The sequence below is a fragment of the Salvelinus fontinalis genome, chromosome 27 (assembly GCF_029448725.1).
Source record: "Salvelinus fontinalis isolate EN_2023a chromosome 27, ASM2944872v1, whole genome shotgun sequence".
Taxonomy (NCBI): domain Eukaryota; kingdom Metazoa; phylum Chordata; class Actinopteri; order Salmoniformes; family Salmonidae; genus Salvelinus; species Salvelinus fontinalis.
Window position 1 is genome coordinate 25,996,715 of NC_074691.1, and position 23,081 is coordinate 26,019,795.

The window sequence follows — 23,081 nt, forward strand, 5'->3', positions numbered from 1 at the left end:
CACTACTCCCTTCACAGAACAGCGCAAACTGGCTCTAACCAGAATAGAAAGAGGAGTGGGAGACTCCGGTGCACAACTGAGCAAGAGGACAGGTACATTAGTGTCTACTTTGAGAAACAGACGCTTCACAAGTCCTCAACTAGCAGCTTCATTAAATAGTACCTGCAAAACACCAATCTCAACGTCAACAGTGAAGAGGCGACTCCGGGATGCTGGCCTTCTTGGCAGAGTTGCAAAGAAAAAGCCATATCTCAGACTGGCCAATAAAAAGAAAAGATTAAGATGGGCAAAAGAACACTGGATGCTGGACAGAGGAAGATTGGAAAAAAGTGTTATGGACAGACAAATCTAAGTTTGAGGTGTTTGGATCACAAAGAAGAACATTCGCGAGACGCAGAAAAATGAAAAGATGCTGGAGGAGTGCTTGACGCCATCTGTCAAGCATGGTGGATGTAACGTGATGGTCTGGAGGTGCTTTGGTGGTGGTAAAGTGAGAGATTTGTACAGGGTAAAAGGGATCTTGAAGAAGGAAGACTATCACTCAATTTTGCAACTCCATGCCATACCCTGTGGACGGCACTTAATTGGAGCCAATATACTCCAACAACAGGACAATGACCCAAAGCACAGCTCTAAACTATGCAAGAACTATTTAGGTAAGAAGCAGTCAGCTGGTATTCTGTCTGTAATGGAGTGGCCAGCACAGTCACCGGATCTCAACCCTATTGAGCTGTTGTGGGAGCAGCTTGACTGTATGGTATGTAAGAAGTGCCCATCAAGCCAATCCAACTTGTGGGAGGTGCTTAAGGAAGCATAGGGTGAAATCTCTTCAGATTCTCAATATATTGACAACTAGAATGCTAAAGGTCTGCAAGGCTGAAATTGCTGCAAATGGAGGATTATTTGACGTAAGCAAAGTTTGAAGGACACAATTATTATTTAAATAAAAAATCATTATTTATAACCTTGTCAACATTTTTACTATATTTCCTGTTCATTTTGCAACTCATTTCATGCATGTTTTTCATGGAAAGCAAGGCAATTTCTAAGTGACCCAACTTTTGAACGGTAGTGTGTATATAAAAAAAAAAATATATATATATTACATTTACATAAGTATTCAGACCCTTTACCCTTTACAGTTTTTTGTTGAAGCACTTTTGCAAGCGAATACAGCCTCAAGTCTTCTTGGGTATGATGCTATAAGCTTAGCACACCTGTATTTGGGGAGTTTCTCCCATTCTTCTCTGCAGATCCTCTCAAGCTCTGTCAGGTTAGATGAGGAGCGTCTCTGCACAGCTATTTTCAGGTCTCCAGAGATGTTTGATTGGGTTCAAGTCCGGGCTCTGGCTGGGCCACTCAAGAACATTCAGAGACTTGTCCCAAAGCCACTCCTGCGTTGTTTTGGCTGTGTGCTTAGGATTGTTGTCCTTCGCCCCAGTCTGAGGTCCTGAGTGCTCTAGAGCAGGTTTTCATCAAGGATCTCTCTGTACTTAGCTCTGTTCATCTTTCCCTCGATCCTGACTGGTCTTCCATGCCACTGAAAAACATCCCCACAGCATGATGCTGCCACCACTTTGCCTTACCGTAGGGATGGTGCCAGTTTTCCTCCAGACGTGACACTTGGCATTCAGGCCAAAGAGTTCAATCTTGGTTTCATCAGACCAGATGATCTTGTTTCTCATGGTCTGAGTCTTTAGGTGCCTTTTGGCAAACTCCAAGTGGGCTGTCATGTGCCTTTTACTGAGGAGTGGCATCCGTCTGGCCGCTCTACCATAAAGACCCGATTGGTGGAGTGCTGCAGAGATGGTTGTCCTTCTGGTTGTCCTTCCTTCCAAAAGGCACCTAAAGGAATCTTCGACCATTGAGAAACAATATTGAACTATTTGGCTGGAATGCCAAGCGTCACGTCTGGAGGAAACCTGGCACCATCCCTATGGTGAATCATGGTGGTGGTAGCATCATGCTGTGGGGATGTTTTTCAGCGGCAGGGACTGGGTTACTAATCAGGATCAAGGGAAAGATGAACGAAGCTAAATACAGAGATCCTTGATGAAAACCTGCTCCAGAGCACTCAGGACCTCAGACTGGGGTGAAGGTTCACCTTCCAACAGGACAATGACCCTAAGGACACAGCCAAGACAATGCAGAAGTGGCTTCGGGACAAGTCTCTGGATGTCCTTCAGTGGCCAAGCCAGAGCCCGGACTTGAACCCGATCTAACATATCTGGAGAGACCTGAAAATAGCTGTGCAGCGACGCTCCCCATCCAACCTGACAGAGCTTGAGAGGATCTGCAAAGAAGAATGGGAGAAACTCCCCAAATGCAGGTGTGCCAAGCTTGCAGCATCATACCCAAGAAGACTCAAGGCTGTAATTGCTGCCAAAGGTGTTTCAACAAAGTACTGAGTAAAGGGTCTGAATACGTACGTTTTTTAAATTTGTTAATAAATTAGCAAAAACAGGTTTAGAAGTTTTAGCTATGTCATTATGGGGTATTGTGATGTCATTATGGGGTATTGTGTGTAGATTGATGGAGTAAAAAAGCAATTTAATCAATTTTAGAATAGGGCTGTAACGTAACAAAATGTGGAGAAAGTCAAGGGGTCTGAATACTTTCCGAATGCACTGTGTGTATATGATATGTGTGTGATATATATACAGTGGGGCAAAAAAGTATTTAGTCAGCCACCAATTGTGCAAGTTCTCCCACTTAAAAAGATGAGAGAGGCCTGTAATTTTCATCATAGGTACACTTCAACCATGACAGACAAAATGAGGAAAACAAATCCAGAAAATCACATTGTAGGATTTTTTATGAATTTATTTGCCAATTATGGTGGAAAATAAGTATTTGGTCACCTACAAACCAGCAAGATTTCTGGCTCTCACAGACCTGTAACTTCTTCTTTAAGAGGCTCCTCTGTCCTCCACTCGTTACCTGTATTAGTGGCACCTGTTTGAACTTATCAGTATAAAAGACACCTGTCCACAACCTCAAACAGTCACACTCCAAACTCCACTATGGCCAAGACCAAAGAGCTGTCAAAGGACACCAGAAACAAAATTGTAGACCTGCACCAGGCTGGGAAGACTGAATCTGCAATAGGTAAGCAGCTTGGTTTGAAGAAATCAACTGTGGGAGCAATTATTAGGAAATGGAAGACATACAAGACCACTGATAATCTCCCTCGATCTGGGGCTCCACGCAAGATCTCACCCCGTGGGGTCAAAATGATCACAAGAACGGTGAGCAAAAATCCCAGAACCACAAGGGGGGACCTAGTGAATGACCTGCAGAGAGCTGGAACCAAAGTAACAAAGCCTACCATCAGTAACACACTACGCCGCCAGGGACTCAAATCCTGCAGTGCAAGACGTGTCCCCCTGCTTAAGCCAGTACATGTCCAGGCCCGTCTGAAGTTTGCTAGAGAGCATTTGGATGATCCAGAAGAAGGTTGGGAGAATGTCATATGGTCAGATGAAACCAAAATATAACTTTTTGGTAAAAACTCAACTTGTCGTGTTTGGAGGACAAAGAATGCTGAGTTGCATCCAAAGAACACCATACCAACTGTGAAGCATGGGGGTGGAAACATCGTGCTTTGGGGCTGTTTTTCTGCAAAGGGACCAGGACGACTGATCTGTGTAAAGGACAGAATGAATGGGGCCATGTATCGTAAGATTTTGAGTGAAAACCTCCTTCCATCAGCAAGGGCATTGAAGATGAAACGTGGCTGGGTCTTTCAGCATGACAATGATCCCAAACACACTGCCCGGGCAACGAAGGAGTGGCTTCGTAAGATGCATTTCAAGGTCCTGGAGTGGCCTAGCCAGTCTCCAGATCTCAACCCCATAGAAAATCTTTGGAGGGAGTTGAAAGTCCGTGTTGCCCAGCAACAGCCCCAAAACATCACTGCTCTAGAAGAGATCTGCATGGAGGAATGGGCCAAAATACCAGCAACAGTGTGTGAAAACCTTGTGAAGACTTACAGAAAACGTTTGACCTCTGTCATTGCCAACAAAGGGTATATAACAAAGTATTGAGATAAACTTTTGTTATTGACCAAATACTTATTTTCCACCATAATTTGCAAATAAATTCATAAAAAAGCCTACAATGTGATTTTCTGGATTTTTTTCCCTCATTTTGTCTGTCATAGTTGAAGTGTACCTATGATGAAAATAACAGTCCTCTCTCATCTTTTTAAGTGGGAGAACTTCCACAATTGGTGGCTGACTAAATACTTTTTTGCCCCACTGTATATCTCAATAGCCATCACATCCACAGCTGTTACGGATGTTACAGATATCAACATGCTGAAAAAGGATACTGACAATGAAAAGGGAGAAACCAATTATAGACCATATATAACCTTGATGAAAGTTAGCTTCACAGAGAATATTTCAAGATCTGATGTAAGGTGCATGTTTTACCACAAAAAATCATACAAATGTTTTGTAACATTGCCTGCCCCAGTCACCTGCTATCTTTATAAGACTGTAGAACGCGCAAACGAAACTCAAGACACTTCAATTTGGTTTGCATTGCTTCATTAACATCTCATCTTCATAACTAACACTGGGGGACAGCTGTGAGTGGAAAAACAAGCTATTTGAGCCCATTCTAATAGCCTTGGATTACTCCGTAATGGTTCAAATTTAGTACATTTCCTACTTTTCAAATAAAGCCTGAACTCCAACATATACTGTAGACCTTAAGGATAATTATGGAAATGACTAACTTTAATTTGAATGTGTAAAAGACGTCACACTTCTTGCTTAGTCAGCACCGCTTCTTCCTGATTCGGCTCACAACGAGGCTCGGACCGAGGACCTCTGCCTTGCTAGCACACGTGACCGCCCTCCTAAAGCATCTTACCTGTCGGCGCCACGCAAAAAGCTAGCTATTTGCAGGTGCAAGTGGGGACACTTGGGCTGAGGAATAAGTTTCACACATCCCCATGAGCTACACATACTCAGGTTGACTTTTACACAAAACTGTTCTTCTACAGATGTTCCCCTCACACAGTATAGCCCATCTCTCACAGGTGTAGATGAAGTTTGGGGTGCAACATCATTACAACAATTCCAGTCAGACCTGTATGGAGGACAGGAGAATGGGAAGTATTTGTCATTCTAAACTAAAGGGTGTCACTGACTGTGATAAAACTCCCCTGGAAACAACAGCACAAAAATGTTCCCTTGCCATTAGGTGGGGAAGATGGTACAGCATGGAAGTGTCATCAGATAAATGGTTTGGGAAATTACCACTTTGTATTAGTCACTCTGCTCTCTCTCCTTCCTGCTACATATTACCAGAGCTGAAAAACAATTCCATGACTTTATGTTGTTTGTGAACAGCCCACGGATAGAGTTTGTGATTAATATATCACCTTAAAACTGTGTTGTTTAAATCTTGGCAATGCAAGGATTTTTGGTTCCTTGTTTTTGTTTTAATATTATTAAAGTGATTTTTGTCTCCATTTTCCAGGATTATAAGGCTTTGGGTGAACAGATAAAGTTACTCTTTGACGCCCTGGTTTATTGTCGATTAGACATTATCTCTGGGGTAGAGGGTACTGTAGTTGGCTATAGTATATAAAAGTTATTCAGTCACTAGCTGTAGTTTTGTAGGGAAGCAGCCGGTAGCCTAGTGGTTATGGCGAATACCCGAGCCGACAAGGTGAAAAATCAAATAACCCGAATTTGCTCCAGGGGCGCAGTAATGGCTGACCCTGTAAAACAACACATTTCACTGCATCTATCTGTGTATGTGACAATAAGATATTTGTTCTTGTTTGCATTATGCTTAATTTTGTTGTATCACAGAGGTCTCATCAGCCTATAATGCAGTGGACTCCTGATAGGCTACTGGCTTGGGACTGTTGTGATAGTGCAGTGTGAAACTGAAAAACGGTAGTGCATTTAGCTTAGCTGAAGTGCACTTTTCAGGAGTTGACTACTGATTGTGCCCTCAGTTATTGACATATCAATGAAATATGTCAAATTGTCAGTCATATGAACGGCTGTGTAAAATGTTTATTAACTGGTTATTATTATCCAATGTATGGTTGCTGTGTGATTTTAAAGTGAAATGTTTAACTTGTATATAGGACAGATGTTATACATATCGAGATTGCTTCTGTATGCCATTTCTATAGATAGAGCCATGTCAGTTGTTTCAGTTGAAGCCTTCAAGTCATCTGATAATTTACATTCTGTTCAGTTTGCAGCTCAAATCCTTTTCCTCTACCAATTTTCTGACCGAAATGATGCAATTGACAGACATTCAACTACATTTTTTTAAACAAAGATTACCGTGGCTTAAATATGGATACTCTGGAAACACAGCCTCCAACTGAAAGAGCGACGATTGGTGGTCGCGTGGCCAGATGTCTCGGCCTTGAAATCACACATTTTTCAACTTAATGCACATGGTGTTGTGGGGGATTTAAAATCGTATAGGGTTCATCTTAATAGTCTTCAACAGCTTCCTCTACTTGTCTCCTCTCCTTAATCTCGATAGTCTAAAGGAGCTTCCTCTCATTCATCTGCTTATATCTGAAAACCCATACCAAGGAAAAGCAATATGGTGGATACCCACTGGGGATTTGCTTTCAGCTGTCCAGTTCCTTCATATCTGTGCTGCTGAAGGAAAGGAGACAATGAGAGGAAGCAACTCCAGACTATTGAGAATTGCTGCCTATGCATTATTACATTGTAATCACCTGACACCAACACAAAACTAGGACCTGATCACTATAATTTATCATATTAATTTGCCCGTTATTACACGGAGTGTGGAGGCCCGCATATTATTAATGCGCTCGATTAATTTCCTCTGCAATATGACTGGGTGGTGTTTGCATGTACCTATAATACAGCAATAGATACTGTAATAAAGCGATTAATAAAACCGGTAATAGCGGTAGCCTAATGCACATGAAGCAGCTTATGCCTGGTCCAAAGGTTCAATCATTTGGACCCTATACTAGTGAGTGTTAGGCTTTGTAATATATTGATTGAAATTATAATTATTTCCATATCCAATTAACTGTTTGGGCACGCTAAGAAATCAATTAGGCCAATAAAATGGAGGGTTATTATTTGAAAAGCGTTCTCATTTTATTCCACCACAGGCAATGAGAATGAACTGGTGTTTCCCTGCATGTTTTACATTCTCTTGGGTGTACATTACAATGTTGTGATAGCTGTACACACCAGGAGACGTGTGGAAATATAGCTAGTGGTTTACTCAATGTGGTCTGGTCACGACAAAATGACAGGGTGAGGCTGGCGTTGAGGGCGGACAACATCGCTCCATAGCCGGTGCAATTAACCGAGTTGAATCAAGTTAATTCGAGACACTTCGCAGGGGGACGCATATTCGACAAATATTTGGGGTTTTAGTCTTGAAATTAACCGCCAGGCCTGTTCGCTATTGGAAGACTGGGATGTCAGCGAGGCTCGTCTGTATAGCAATTGGTTAAAATGAAGTTTTCTGCAAATCCGTGAAGCCGAACCAGGAAGAGCAAAGCACATCGCGCAGGCAGCCACCGTCCTCTCTCTCCACTCCCCAGCTCTCCCCCAGTCAGTACAGAGATCAGTTCAGCCATCACACCAGTCCAGCACTATTTCGACGCTTCTCCAGGCATAGTATGACGGAGTCGTCGGAGTGTGTAAGTTAATATCTCTCAAATATTTCTTCCTTAACGATTTTCGAGTGCCGAGTGTTGAAGTTGCGTTCGGAGCCCGTCCAAAAAGGAGTGCAGAACCTATTTTCGCTTCGGAGAACGAAACCCCTTCTGCCATGCAAAATCGATAGCTGTAGCTTGCTAGCATACGATATCCTTGGGGTTTCAGACTAAGTAGTGGTATAATAGATAATTATTTCGATGTTATTTTCATAAATAGCATGGAAAAAGTGTTTGTGGCACCATTATTTTGGCTGCGGTTTGTGTTCGGGTCGCCCACAGCCCCGTAGATAGCAGTTACTTCAGATGGCAGGCTACTCAGAGACGTCTAGCGAGCGAGGCGCAGCCTGCCTACTGTAACGTTATGTCGGCCCCGATGTCCTCAAGTAGGCTATAGGACGTTGTGTATGTTTGAGCAAGTCAAATAGGTCACCAGGGCGAAACTCAGGTGTTACATGTAGCGCTTGAATCGATTTAGATGGACTGTAGAGAGTAGACCCTCTGAAAACCATTTCATGACAAACAAGCCGACGCCTCGTGTTTATTGTTTTTGTTCTGGCATCGAAAGTGTTCAAAATACCCCCCTGCATCAGTTCAAAACACCTTACCCTGTGGGTTATTTTGGGGAAGTTGTCGGTCCCCTTGTCATTGCCCCCATATCTCACACGGTGTTAAGGTGTAATTACATAGATTAATGTCAGCGTGAATGCCTGGTTATGGAAATAATTGTGTCTAAATGTGGAGTAGCTTGCTCTGAGAAATGGTAGGCAAGATAGATACATACTTATTAGGTGTCTGTATGGCCTGTAGGCTAGGCAACACAGGACATGACTGTTTGTTTTGTAACTTGTTTACCAAATGAAACCGGGCTCTACAGTCATGTAACAATTATTTCATACAAATAATATGTAATTGTCTAATTGGTTTCTGCTGATTTTAGAATGTTTGCTGAAATGTAATGTCTGCTGGATTAGAATGTCTGGTGAATTTCATTGACTGTTTAAAATGCCCAGATGTGTCAGATTGTCTCCATGCATATGGAAATCTCCCCGACCTCTCACGTACTCGATAACGGTCCAATCATGTTTTGACTATTTTCATCTCTTCAATATTGTTTGATTTGAGTGCGTCGGCATGCGCTTCAGTTTTGCTGCATTCTTTTTATTAAGTATTGTTTAGCATCTCCGCATTTTCATTTTTACAGAGAATCAGAAATTCTAGAACATTCTTTCAGAAGAAGCATATGGAATAGACAACATTGTGGAAAGTTTACTGCTTCTTGGTAGTAAATGAGAAAGAAACCCACCAGGAGCCACATTTTCTCAAGCGGGTGTGAAGTGCAGTTCGACCCAATTATACATGATCGTGCTGTGGAAGGGTCAATGATCTCTGCTGAAGATGTTAAGTGAATTTCAAGGAATCCCTTTTTTGTGACTACTTAAGAAGGCCAAATTGATATCATTCACAGCTCAGCATAAATAGATTAGTCATATTTTGACACACACCTCTATTTTCATGATTTATTGGATTATTTCGTAGATTACTGTTGATGTTATTAACTAAAATATACATTTGTGTATTAGAAGGTAGGGCTGTGACAGTCATGGAATTTTGCATGACTGTAAAATGACCAGCCAAATGACCGTGGTCTCGGTCATAACCGTTTTGAGTCGCATTGGTTATCTATAATTTTTTTTAATGAACACATTTTTAAAATGTAAAAAAAAAAAACTGTCCTGACTGCATGTACTGCTATAGAAATAGAATGAATAGAACAGGAATCCTCATTCAAATGAATGATGGCATAATGGGTGGCGGACATTGCGAGTGTACCCAAAGGAGCAAAGTTGGAAGTAAAAGCAGGAAGTGTACCCATCAATATGGGCTGTGATTTGTTGATTCAGCTCAATTGGCATAAAAAAAAAAAAACATTCCATTGCATGAGCCACATCAGTTAACATAATTTAAATGAACATTCTACATTACGGCGGCAGGTAGCTTAGTGGTTAGAGCGTTGGACCAGTAACCGATAGGTTGCTAGATCGAATCCCCGTGCTGAAAAGGTAAAAGTCTGTTGTTCTGTCCCTGAACAAGGCAGTTAACCCACTGTTCGTATGCCATCATTGTAAATAAGAATTTGTTGCTAACTGACTTGCCTAGTTAAATAAAGGTTACACACACTCTGGCCAAAGTTATTTTGTTGGCATGTATGTATGTCCCCATTACCAGTAAAATATAATCAGAAGCTATTTTTCACTTACTTGCTGTGCTGTTTCATTGTTCATTTGTTCAGTCGTTTCATTCTCAACCAGGATTTCATCATACATGTCAAGCAGTGAAGTTTCAGCTCTGTCTGTCCGTGGCCTCTCTTCCTCTGTGCACACTGTTACTGTGTCCGTTTCCATCTTGTCCAGCTGTGTCTAACATTTCACGTAAACCCTGTTTCTTGTCTGTATCGAAGTAGCGGTCCTTGTACCTAGCATCGGGCATGGTGTCTACACAGTATAGAGGCTCAGAGAAAATTGCCCTAGGAGTGTGTTCATGTTTCCAAGTTCCAAACATGTTCTCAAGTGCCATTGAAATGGCAGCAGCGGTATGAGAACCAGCACATTCTTGAGCATGCAATACAGCTTTCCTCAGTACAAAATCCTTGTTGACCCACTGTGCTGTCAGACAGCATGCTCATGGGGCTGACATCGTTGGTCCAAATGTCAGTCGTGAAGTTAATAGCAGTGACCCCCATAGCAAGTAGCTCATGGATGTGTTTCAACAATACTGTGTAACTCCGGTAGGGCAACATCTGAAAAATAGTGCCTTCTTGGTCGACGAAAGCCAACATCACCCACGACAGAGAACGGTTGATTGTCAAGGCCAATGAATTCCATTATCTTGGCGTTAATTTATTTCACCTTTGAGTTGTCTCGCTGAAATGTTCTTACTCTTTCAAATGACTGCTGGACTTGAACTTGTTTAATTGTTGGAAGTGTGCACTTAGTATTTTTCTGCTTTTGTTCTGTGTAACGCTGTATTTTTCGTGGCGTCATTATGCCATCTGCCTACGTTATATAGGTATGCACGTCAGCTTTGACATCGGTTTTGGACATCAGCGTTAAACTAGACATCATGCCGATGTTGGCATTTTTAGCTAATATTGGCCGATTCTGATATGCTCACCGATTTTATATATTGTGCATCACTACAAATTATAGGGTATTTAATTTTTTCAGCTTCAGTATAAAATTCCAAACACTTAAGACATTGTCAATAACCATCAATATCCCTAATGTTGGATGTTAAGAATAAAATGTCTCTTATAATGGCTGTTTGGATTCTTCGTAAAGCACATTGCATTTTATTCATCCCTTTTTAGTGAGTTTGCTTATAAAAAATAATACTCCTGATTCTACCAGACTATTGATTGATACATATGATCATGTTTGACTTTAAGTGAAGGTAATGGATGAGATGGTAGAATAAATTTTTGGCAACTTTTGAATACACAGTTCTTTCTGTGAGAAATGTCTTGTTGTGGATATAGATACCCACCTTCTTTGTGGTATGTGGCTCCTGTTGGCATGGTTTCATTTCGGCCCCTAAGCCCTTCCCCTAGGGGCCCTACCACTTCACTGTAAGAAATGGATAGCAGAGAATGAGTAATCAGTATACAGTGCATTCGGAAAGTATCCAGACCACTTTTTATACATTTTGTTACGTTACAGCCTTATTCTAAAATGGATTAAATCATTTTCCCCAACATCAATCCCCACGCAATACCCAATATTGACAAAGCAAAAACAGGTTTTTAGGAATTTTTGCATATTCATAAAACCTTAAACTGAAATATCACATTTACATAAGTTTTCAGACCCTTTGTTGAAGCACCTTTTTGGCAGCGATTACAGCCTTGAGTCTTGGGTATGACGCTACAAGCTTGGCACACCTTTATTTGGGGAGTTTCTCACATTCTTCTCTGCAGATCCTCTCAAGCTCTGTCAGGTTGGATGGGGAGCGTCGCTGCACAGATATTTTCAGGTCTCTCCAGAGATGTTAGATCTGGTTCAAGTCCAGGCTCTGGCTTGGCCACTCAAGGACATTGAGACTTGTCCCGAAGCCACTACTGCATTGTCTTGGCTGTGTGCATAGGGTCGGTGTCCGGTTAGAAGGTGAACCTTTGTCCCATTCTGAGGTCCTGAGCGCTCTGGAGCAGGATCGCTCTATACTTTGCTCTGTTTTTCTTTCCCTCGATCCTGACAAGTCTCACAGTCCCTGCCCCTGAAAAACATCCCCACAGCTTGATGCAGCCACCACCATGCTTCACCATAGGGGTTGATGCCAGGTTTCCTCTAGACGTGACGCTTGGCATTCAGGCCAAAGAGTTCAATTGTGGTTTCATCAGACTAGAGAATCTTGATTCTCATGGTCTGAGTCTTTTAGGTGCCCTTTGGCAAACTCCAAGCTGGCTATCATGTGCCTTTTACTGAGGAGTGGCTTCTGTCTAGCCACTCTACCATAAAGGCCTTATTGGTGGAGTGATGCAGAGATGGTTGTCCTTCTGGAAGGTTATCCCATATCCACAGAGGAACTCTAGAGCTCTGTCAGAGTGACCATTTGGGTTCTTGGTCACCTCCCTGACCAATGCCCTTCTAACCGATTGCTCAGTTTGGCCGGGCGGCCAGCTCTAGGAAGAGTCTTGGTGGTTCCAAACTTCTTCCCTTTAAGAAAGATGGAGGCCAGTGTGTTCTCGGAGACCTTCAATGCGGCAGACATATTTTGGTAACCTTCCCCAGATCTGTGCCTTGACACAATCCTGTCCCGGAGCTCTACGGACAATTCCTTCGACCTCATGGCTTGGTTTTTGCTCTGACATGCGCTGTCAACTGTGAGACCTTTTATATAGATAGGTGTGTGCCTTTCCAGATCATGTCCAATCAATTGAATTTACCACAGGTGGACTCCAATCAAGTTGTAGAAACATCTCAAGGATTATCAATGGAAACAGAATGCACCTGAGCTCAATTTCGAGTCCCATAGCAAAGGGTCTGAATAATTATGTAGATAAGGTATTTTCTAAAAACCTGTTTTCACTTTGTCATTATGGGGTATTGGGTTTTAGATTGATGAGCAAAACAATGAATTTAATCCATTTTAGAATAAGTCTGTAATGTAACAACAACAAAAAAGTGAAGGTGTCTGAATACTTCCCGAATACACTGTAATGATGTTCCATCTAGCTCTTCAAGACCCTTAGCTCCATAAGTGGAGCTCCTATAGGGCTTTCATCTGTCCGGTCTTTTCAAATGGGTAGGAGGATGGCTAGGATAAGGGACTAGAGATCAAAATGGAACTGGGCAGTACTTTTATATCAGTGAAAACTTAAAGTATATGTGTATACAGAATATATGTGGAAGGGTTTATACCAGTGGTCATCAACCGGTCAATCAACTAGGAATGCCTTGAAAATGGTGTTGACGTTTGGTGCACTTGATTCAGAAGCCTTGTGCACCAGGTAAACAAAGTTTTCCCATTTTGAACCATTTCATTTGTCTGAAAAGAAAACCTCTGCCTACCTGGCAGACCGGGAAATCTGTGGCTAAATCGAGGCTTACTGCACTGGCCAACCGGATAGCTCAAAACCCGCTCCTACAGCGCTTCCTTGACCCCTGTCACAGCAAAGTTTTATTCTGGCCTACGTGAGATCGAATAACTTTTCAAACCATGACCACAGAGAGAATGTCAAAGAATACAGCAAAGAGCTGCTGTTCTTATGAGTGAGTTAATGTAACAACAACAAAATATTCAGCAATGAGAGGCATACCCTCTGCTGCTCTCTCCCTCCCTCCACTGAAACTAATGCCACGTTCACGACAACTGGGAACTCTGGGGGGGGTGGGGGGGGCGCGAGATCCGACTGGGGAAAAATCGCTTTGAATGGTCATCCAACTCAGAATTCTATCTTTCTAGACCTCCGACTTTCCGACCTGAAGATCACTGACATCATGATTTGACCTCGGTTTTTCCCCAGAGTTCCCAGTTGTCTTGTTCAGTACCATGACCATCAGGTGCAGGTATCATCAGTCCAGTAAAAATAATAAAAAAGCAAATTATTTCAGTTTTTGCTCAGCTGTGCCTAGGGTTGTGGCGGTCACAAAATTTCTTCAGCCGGTGATTGTCAAGCAAATAACTGTCAGACTCACTGTAATTAACCGTTAACTAACATAAACACATTTAGCATCTCCTGGCTTCAACACAGCCTGCAAGCCATTTTAAAAAGTCTAATAAATCCATGTAATATAGCCTACACCTTCACAATAAGTACATTATTTATTCTAGACAGGTCTAAAGAAGCGTGATATGAAGAAAATGTAGTCTATTTCAGAAGAAAAGAATAGCGTACTCTTGAGTTGTCCTGAGGCTATGCCAAATGGCTGTGGGCTACACTAGTTCATTTAGCAGACAAGATGTGCTTAGAATTTGTTGCTATTATTTTATAGTATGAAGAATACAATTGAACAAAGCTGATTAAAATATAAATATTTTCTCCAAACGATTGGAGGGAGTGCGCACATCGCTCAACGCTATTCTGCGTTGAGCGGCTAACAAAAAAATAGGTACACCTATATGCTTAATTTAGAGTTATTAATGTAACTTTAGTTGTTCTACAAACATTGGGCTATATGTTTTGATTTTTAATACATTGTAAGGCTCAGGCAGGTTACTTTATAAATGTTATCCGTTACAGTTACTATTTACCGGTCCAAATTGTAATCAGTAACGTAACTTTTCGATTACCCAAACTCAGTAACGTAAACTAATTACATTCAGTTACTTTTAGATTACTTTCCCCTTAAGAGGCATTAGATGAAGACAAAAATGTATGTTACCAATTGAACGACATCTATTGCAGGATAAATCATTGTTAAAGTTTACATAGCTGACCATATATGGATGTTAAATTTTACTTTATGTGTTTGTTATATTGGCTTCTTCTAACCCATCGCTTTCTACTACATATAATAATACCATTCAATTATATCTTTACATTAAAACCCAAAGTATCAGAATTCCAGTTATTCCAATAAATGTTATACTCCCTGATCTTCAAGAATAGGACTTGAAAGTATGGAAGTATAGACTAGCCTAATGGTTTTACCTGAGCATAACCCCAAAACTAAAGATTTCGTAGCAAGCCCTACTCTGTTGTTTATGATTTAGTTGTCATGGAGGACTGATTGGGCTCATTGATTTGAGTTGAAATTAAAATTAAATGCTGCGCTCATTGAATGGCATGCTTTGAGCACTATTGAAAAGTGCTATTTACATGTGAAAAATGAATGCCATATGCTGCATTTGCTATGGGCCTATTGTTTACCTTTTTGTTGGTAACACTTTGATATCTTGATAATATACAGATATTCATAGGGCAAACCTACGTATGAAATAGTAACAAAAAGGCCGCCCTGCCTCTGTTTTGGTATAAAGCTGAGCGATGGGCCTGGAGAAATGTAACCACTCTCAGATTAATAGACAGCTATGGATGCAAGGACTCTGACCATCAATGATATCAAAATTATAGTTTTAACCATGTTATAAGGTTACACAGTGTTTTTTTACATTTACAATGTTTACAAACATTGGAGATAAACAAGCTTATATTTTGGCTTCTCATGAAGTGTGACAGTTGAACTAAGCTGATGAGGCATTTATACAGTTGAAGTCCGAAGTTTACAAACACTTAGGTTGGAGTCATTAAAACTTGTTTTTCAACCACTCCACAAATTTCTTGTTAACAAACTATAGTTTTGGCAAGTCGGTTAGGACATCTACTTTGTGCATGACACAAGTCATTTTTACAACAATTGTTTACAGACAGATTATTTCACTTATAATTCACTGTATCACAATTCCAGTGGGTCAGAAGTTTACATACACTAAGTTGACTGTGCTTATAAACAGCTTGGAAAATTCCAGAAAATGCTGTCATGGCTTTAAAAGCTTCTGATAGGCTAATTGACATCATTTGAGTCAATTGGAGGTATACCTGTGGATGTATTTCAAGGCTTCAAACTCAGTGCCTCTTTGCTTGACATTATGGGAAAATCAAAAGAAATCAGCCAAGACCTCAGAAAAAAGATTGTAGACCTCCACAAGTCTGGTTCATCCTTGGGAGCAATTTGCAAATGCCTGAAGGTACCATGTTCATCTGTACAAACAATAGTACACAAGTATATCCACCATGGGACCACGCAGCCGCTAGGAAGGAGAAGCGTTCTATCTCCTAGATATGAACGTACTTTGCTGCGAAAAGTGCAAATCATTCCCAGAACAACAGCAAAGGACCTTGTGAAGATGCTGGAGGAAACAGGTACAAAAGTATCTACATCCACAGTAAAACGAGTCCTACAGCGACATAACCTGAAAGGCCGCTCAGCAAGGAAGAAGCCAATGCTCCAAAACCGTCATAAATAAGCCAGACTACAGTTTGCAACTGCACATAGGGACAAACATAGTACTTTTTGGAGAAATGTCCTCTGGTCTGATAAAAAAAAAAAAATAGAACTGTTTGGCCATAATATTTGAAGGAAAAAGGGGGAGGCTTGCAAGCCGAAGAACACCATCCCAACCGTGAAGCACGGGGGTGGCAGCATCATGTTGTGGGGGGCTTTGCTGCAGGAGGGACTGCTGCACTTCACAAAATAGATGGTGGAAAAGTGAGGGGAAGAAATTGTGGATATGTTGAAGCAACATCTCAAGACATCAGTCAAGAAGTTAAAGCTTGGTTGCAAATGGGTCTTCCAAATGGACAATGACCCCAAGCATACTTCCAAAGCTGTGGCAAAATGGCTTAAGGACTACAAAGTCAAGGTATTGGAGTGGCCATCACAAAGCCCTGACCTCAATCCTATAGGAGATTTGTGTGCAGAACTGAAAAAGCATGTGCAAGCAAAGAGGCCTACAAACCTGGCTCAGTTACACCAGCTCTGTCAGGAGGAATGGGCCAAAATTCACCCAACTTATTGAGGGAAGCTTGTGGAAGCCTACCCGAAACATTTGACCCAATTTAAACAATTTAAAGGCAATGCTACCAAATACTAATTGAGTGCATGTAAACTTCTGACCCATGGGAATGTGATGAAAGAAATAAAAGCTGAAATAAATCATTCTCTCTACTATTATTCTGACATTTCACATTCTTCAAATAAAGTGGAGATCCTAACTGACCTAAGACAAGGACTTTTTACTCGGATTAAATGTCAGGAATTGTGAGAAACTGAGTTTAAATGTATTTGATTAAGATGTATGTAAACTTCCGACTTCAAATGTATGTATGTACATTACATTAATGTTACATTACATTAATGTTATGGTATGTTTGTGGCAACTACAGATTTCCCCTTTAACTTCTTATGGCTGCATCCCGCTACCTGGATCGATATGACAACAGCCAGTGAAAGTGCAGGGCGCAAAATTCAAACATCAGAAATCTCATAATTAAAATTCCTCAAACATACATGTGTCTTATATCATTTTAAAGGTAATCTTGTTGTTAATCCCACCAAAGTGTCCGATTTCAAATATGCTTTTCAGCGAAAGCACTACAAACGATTATGTTAGGTCACCACCAAACCACAATAAGCACAGCCATTTTTCCAGCGAAATATAGCAGTCAGAAAAAGCAGAAATAGAGATCAAATTAATCACTAACCTTTGATTATCTTCATCAGATGACACTCATAGGACTTCATGTTACACAATACATGCATGTTTTGTTTGATAAAGTTCATATTTATAACAAAAAATCGGAGTTTACAGTGGCGCGTTACATTCACTAGTTCCAAAAACATCAAGTGATTTTGCATAGCCACATCGTTTCAACAGAAATACTCATCATAAATGTAGATGATAATACAAGTTATACACATGGAATTATAGATATACCTCTCCTTAATGCAACCGCTGTGTCAAATTTCAAAAAAACTTTACGGAAAAAGCAAATAATGCGATAATCTGAGACGGAGCTCAGAACAATAGCCAAATTAGCCGCCATGTTGGGGTCAACAGAAACCAGAAAATACATAATAAATGTTTCCTTACCTTTGATGAACTTCATCAGAATGGAGTCCTAGGAATCCCAGGTCCACAATAAATGCTTGATTTGTTCGATAATGTCCGTTATTTATGTCCAATTAGCTACATTGGTTAACGCGTTTGGTAAACAATTCCAAAGTCACCAAGCGCGTCCACTATAACGTGACGAAATGTCCAAAAGTTCCGTAACAGTCAGTAGAAACATGTCAAACAATGTACTGAATCAATCTTTAGAATGTTGTTAACATACATCTTGAATAACGTTCCAACCGGAGAATTAGATTTGACTTCAGAAGAGCGGCGGAACGGAGATCCTCATGTGAACGTGCATGTGAAAGCATGGTCAGTTCATGGCAGACCTGACTAATTCCTGTCTCCTTCGGCCCCCCTTCACATTAGAGTCATCAGACAAAGTTCTATTGACTGTTGCCATCTAGTGGAAGCCGTAGGAAGTGAAAACTCATCAATATCTCGCTGTAATTTCAATGAGAGCTTGGTTGAAAATCTGCCACCTCAGAAAAAATTCAAACAGGAAGTGGAACTTCTCAGGTTTTTGCCTGCCATATGAGTTCTGTTATACTCACAGACATAATTCAAACAGTTTTAGAAACTTCAGAGTGTTTTCTATCCAATACGAATAATAATATGCATATATTAGCAACTGGGACTGAGGAGCAGGCAGTTTACTATGGGCACCTCTGTGCACCTTTCATCCAAGCTACTCAATACTGCCCCTGCAGCCATAAGAAGTTAAGTCCATCAAAAGTGTGCGAGTTTGAGCATGTGTCCATTAGGCCGCTTTTATTACATAGGCTGGGATCCGCATTATGCAGCTGTTGCAAGAGCGCATGTATCACTGGCTGTCCACTGGTTTCAAAAACAATTATTGATAGGCAGCTTAAACTTCTCATTCAACCATTATTGGGTTCAAATACACATTTATATTTCTGAACAGCCATCCACAACAACCACAATCCGTATGGCGCAAATAGATAAATGAGAGAGCAGCAGTGTGATTCAAATCAATGCGCTATATAGATATCAATAATAAGTCATGTCCGTATCGCCGTAGACTACACCACTGCTCTCGTCCTTACCTCCTAGCGTTTATTTAAGTTGGATAATCTTTAGATGCCGACAGCAGTCGCACCATTGGATGACATAGCTTGGACTGTAGCCTACAAAAGTCTATTCCTGCCCTTTTCCCGCGCTCCATCAAACACATTTGGTGTGTCATCATAGTGGTCTCTGACTTGTGGTCCGACTCGCTCAGGTGGAACAAACTTGTGCCTTTTTTCAATGCTGAGTTTGAATGTCATTGAGAAAACAGAAGTGTCAAAGATCCCTGGTATGCTGCGCATTCCAAAGCGCCTCTCACTCACAGGCTACAAGTGAAGACCAACACATCGGGGACGCAACTGCGCGCGTCCTTATCCAATTCCGAGGTGCATATTGAAGATATTGGAAGAACTGTCCACATTTTACTTTCCGTTGGCCAATAAGATCAGTAGGCCTAACGAACAGCAAAAGCACTAGATATTGTCAATTTACTATCCCCCATGGTACAAAAGTCGACCTATTCTGTACAATAAATAAATATTACAAACATGTTGTGGGATGCGTTAGATCCCAAATTAATAAAACCACTAGCATCAAAAAAACTTTTTTATGCAATGTGGCTGACACAACCGATCAGAATGTTTAGCTTAAAATGTTTATAAACTATAGGCTATTTCTTCACATTATAGGCGCAGCAATGCGCTCATGGTAGTATTATCAACAGTGACTGCAAATGCAATTGGGCATTTTATTATAAAGGTGCATTTTTATGGTGAAAATTAAGCTCACGTGCTGCTTATATATACCAGTTATGCTCTACACTCCTTGTAAAGCAGATTAATGTACTTCATTTTAAGAAGTTATTGGCCTCCCGAGTGATGCAGTGGTCTAAGGCACTGCATCGCAATGCTAGCTGTGCCACTAGAGATCCTGGTTCGAGTCCAGGCTCTGTCACAGCCGGCCACAACCGGGAGACCCATGCGGCGGCACACAATTGGCCCAGCGTCGTCCTGGTTATGGGAGGGTTTGGCCGGCAGGGATATTCTTGTCCCATCTCGCTCTAGCGACTCCTGTGGCGAGCCGGGCACAATGCACGCTGACACGGTTGCCAGGTGTTTCCTCCGACGCTTTTCCCTGTGGTTTATTTTCATGCCAGCCAGCTAGGATATACTCCTGTTGTAAATATAAGCAATGTGTTTAGTATTAGGAGAGTTGAGAAATAAATACAGTAGGTCTAGCCTATAGAAAGCTGATGGGATCCTCATCTTTTTATTAGCAGCCATCACTCTGTTTTCTCCTGCAATTGCATAGCCTATAGAAATGTTGTGCAACATGAGCTCATGGGCTCTCATGAAGTGTTTGATTAGATTATCGAATATGTTTGCATTGATGTCAGTGATTAGAGGGAAAATAGAGTGCTGAGTACCAGGCAGTTAGCATGTTTGGTAGGTTACTAATGACAAGCAGCAGCATCAGAGCTTGGAGAAGCCTAATTACCGTCACTAAACGGTCATGTGTAATTTGACTGCCTTCATGACTCGTGACCGCTGGTGTGGCGGTAATACGGTCACCGCAACAGCCCTAGCTGTGCCTCGGAAGTGCGACACCAACTGATATATTTTGTAATCAAAGCTCAAGTTTTGAAATATAATATGGTCGAGAAGAACAATATGGGCAGGCCAGTTACAGAACTTTTTATTAGGTTAATGGTACATTCTTTAAGTCTTGTTTAAAGACAAATTGTGCGGTAGATCTCGGCACTGGTTTAGGTGATAGGCTAGGGATTAAAGAGATACCAGGGTTGTATTCATTAGGACACAGTGTAGCAAAACGGAAACGATGAGAAATACAAAAAAATAAACAATCTTTTTTTTATTGGACAAATTCAGGTAGTCCCTCCCTGCTTGTCTGTTTTCTTCCGTTTGGTGCCTAATGAATACGTCCCGGGCCATATTACCTTGTTTTTAGGAGTGACATTAACAGTCTCTCCTCCCCAGGCCTAGTGGTGCAGCATGTGATGACCCACGCCCAGAACAAAGGTTCTCTTAGCCAGAGTCGCAGCACAGTGACGCGGGAACACTGCCCCGATAGGTCACATGGTGAGACCATGGGCGGGGCCTGGCCTGAGCGCACGCTGCGATTCGGCAGGACCATGAAGAAGGGCGGGACTAAGCGAGGAAGGGGCGGGGTTAAAGAGATGATGGACAGGAGGGAGAAGACTCCGGAGCGGAATAGGAGGCGGAGCAGGAAATCTTATCCCTTACGAGGAAGGGGAGGTGCTCCGGAGGAGGAGGGACTTAGCTGTCACGTTTTGCTCACCCGACTGGAGAAGGACATCCAGGAGCAGGAGGACACCAGTGAGAGGGGGAATGATTCGCCAATTCAACCGCCTGTCAAACCTGAATCCCGGAGCAAGAAACTGGACAAAGGAAAAGACAAAGCCAAGGGGAAACTCCTGGCAAAGAAGATGATACCAAAAACTAAATCAAAAACCACCAGTGATGAGCAGGGGTTGCCATTTCCAGAGCCGCGTAAGCGACGGCTAGCTTCTCTCAACGCCGAGGCCGTGAACAGTCTGCTGTTGGAGAGACCTAACGAGACCCAGCCGGCTTCTAAACAGGCCAGGAGACAGCAGGATGAGCATACCAGCGGTGAGTCGTTCCTGGGGACAGATCCAGCCAGGCGCGGGGTGACCGGAGGTCCTAATGCTCCAAGAACCAGCAGCAAGGCTTACGCATCGCACAAGCCTGACCCGTGCCAAAGCTCCAGGAAGACTAAGAAGGTCTCCAAGAAACCAGCCAAACCAGACAGAGGACAGAAGAAAGAGATGATGACTTTACAGATGTTACACACCCCTGCTCCCCGACGGCTAGCTGGACTCAACGCTGCCGCGCTGCTAAAGTTAACGAGCACCTCGGCGACTAGCAAACAGCGAGTGAAAACGACATCAACGACTACGACGATGGACTGCAAGGCTACGAGCACCGCATCAGTTGACGTGGAGCAAAAGCAACCGCAACCGCGACCGAATCTTAAACCGTGCAGCCGCCAGCCTAAGCAGAAGGGAAGGCAGTTGATTCCAGAAGAGGTAGGCTGTTCTGCCTGCAAGAAGTCCAACTTTGAGCCCAAAGTGGAGTGGGAGTCTGGCGGTTGCACCCACCGGCTAACCAAACCAGGCTACCAGTCGCGCAGCATGCTAGCCTACCCGTTGAAGCCCGTCGTCAAAGAAGAGCAGGTGGAGGCAGAGCTGAGCCCATACTACTGCTGCCCCCCAGAGGGCTCTGTGGAGTACTGCCATCGCCTGGCCTTGTTCCTGGGTCAGCAGGCCTACGCCGACTCTGAAGAACGACCTTTAAACTCTGCCCTAACCTCTGTGAAACGGGAGTGCCTAGTGACGTCACCCTCCCATCCCCACTCCCACGCAGCCCTGACCCTCAGCCCCCACCCCTGCCTCTGCACCGCCGACCCCGCCTGCTTCTCCAGCTACTACGTCCACATCGCCCATCCTACACACCCTGGAGCTCCGTCAGCCAACCTCAGCTCACGACCTCTGAACTTTGGCTCCTCGACGCTGTGTCCCGGCCGGGTGTCTGGCTCCAAGCTGCTGGGTCCTCCGGTGTCCCATTCCTCGACGCTGTCCCATCCTGCCTTCTGTGGCTCAGTGGGCACTCCCTGCTACAGCGAGGCCTGCCGGGTCAGCGGCTACACATACAGAGCCATGCAGCCGGTCAACAGCAGGGGGTGCTCTTTCTCCACAGGCTGCTCCGGGTGTACACACAGCATCAAGACAGGTAAGAGGAGGACACGGGGAATGTAGGCCTACTGACTAGGCCCCTATATGCTGATTTAAAAAGTAGTGGTAGTTTGGAATTATGTAGTGCATGTACTGTAAATATATTTTATAAGGGAATTCTAACTCATTGAGCACACACTCAAAGGCACATCCATTGTTTATGCTTCTCAGATTGCAAATGAGGATGTGTTATTATCACCTCTGTGTTCTCGCCATTTGGCGTGATCGTGACTGAATTATGTTAATTTTCTTACAAGAGGAAGACATATCTTTGTCTCTCTGTCCCAGACATTGAGTACATTGCAGTAAACAAACAGTATCTACAGGGAATCAGAGAAAAGCATGACATAGGAATCGAGTTAGGCCTATGTATCATGACATCTAGTGAGGCCTATGTATCATGACATCGAGTGAGGCCTATGTATCATGACATCTAGTGAGGCCTAT

At 42.5% G+C, this 23,081-nt stretch overlaps 1 protein-coding gene across 4 annotated transcripts in view; it reads left to right on the forward strand.

Moving 5' to 3' along the window:
• Positions 1 to 23,081, forward strand: part of LOC129825355 (bromo adjacent homology domain-containing 1 protein-like) — a 38,407-nt gene that overhangs the window by 5,224 nt on the left and 10,102 nt on the right. For 2 of the 4 annotated variants that reach the window (XM_055885391.1, XM_055885395.1), the window contains exon 2: positions 20,839 to 22,632. In XM_055885391.1, the coding sequence (XP_055741366.1) occupies positions 20,859 to 22,632 (1,774 nt within the window). In that variant the 5' untranslated portion in view covers positions 20,839 to 20,858. Of the gene's footprint in view, positions 1 to 4,244; positions 7,682 to 7,703; positions 22,633 to 23,081 lie in introns of those variants that run through there. The other 2 variants (XM_055885392.1, XM_055885394.1) reach the window with 2 other exon arrangements.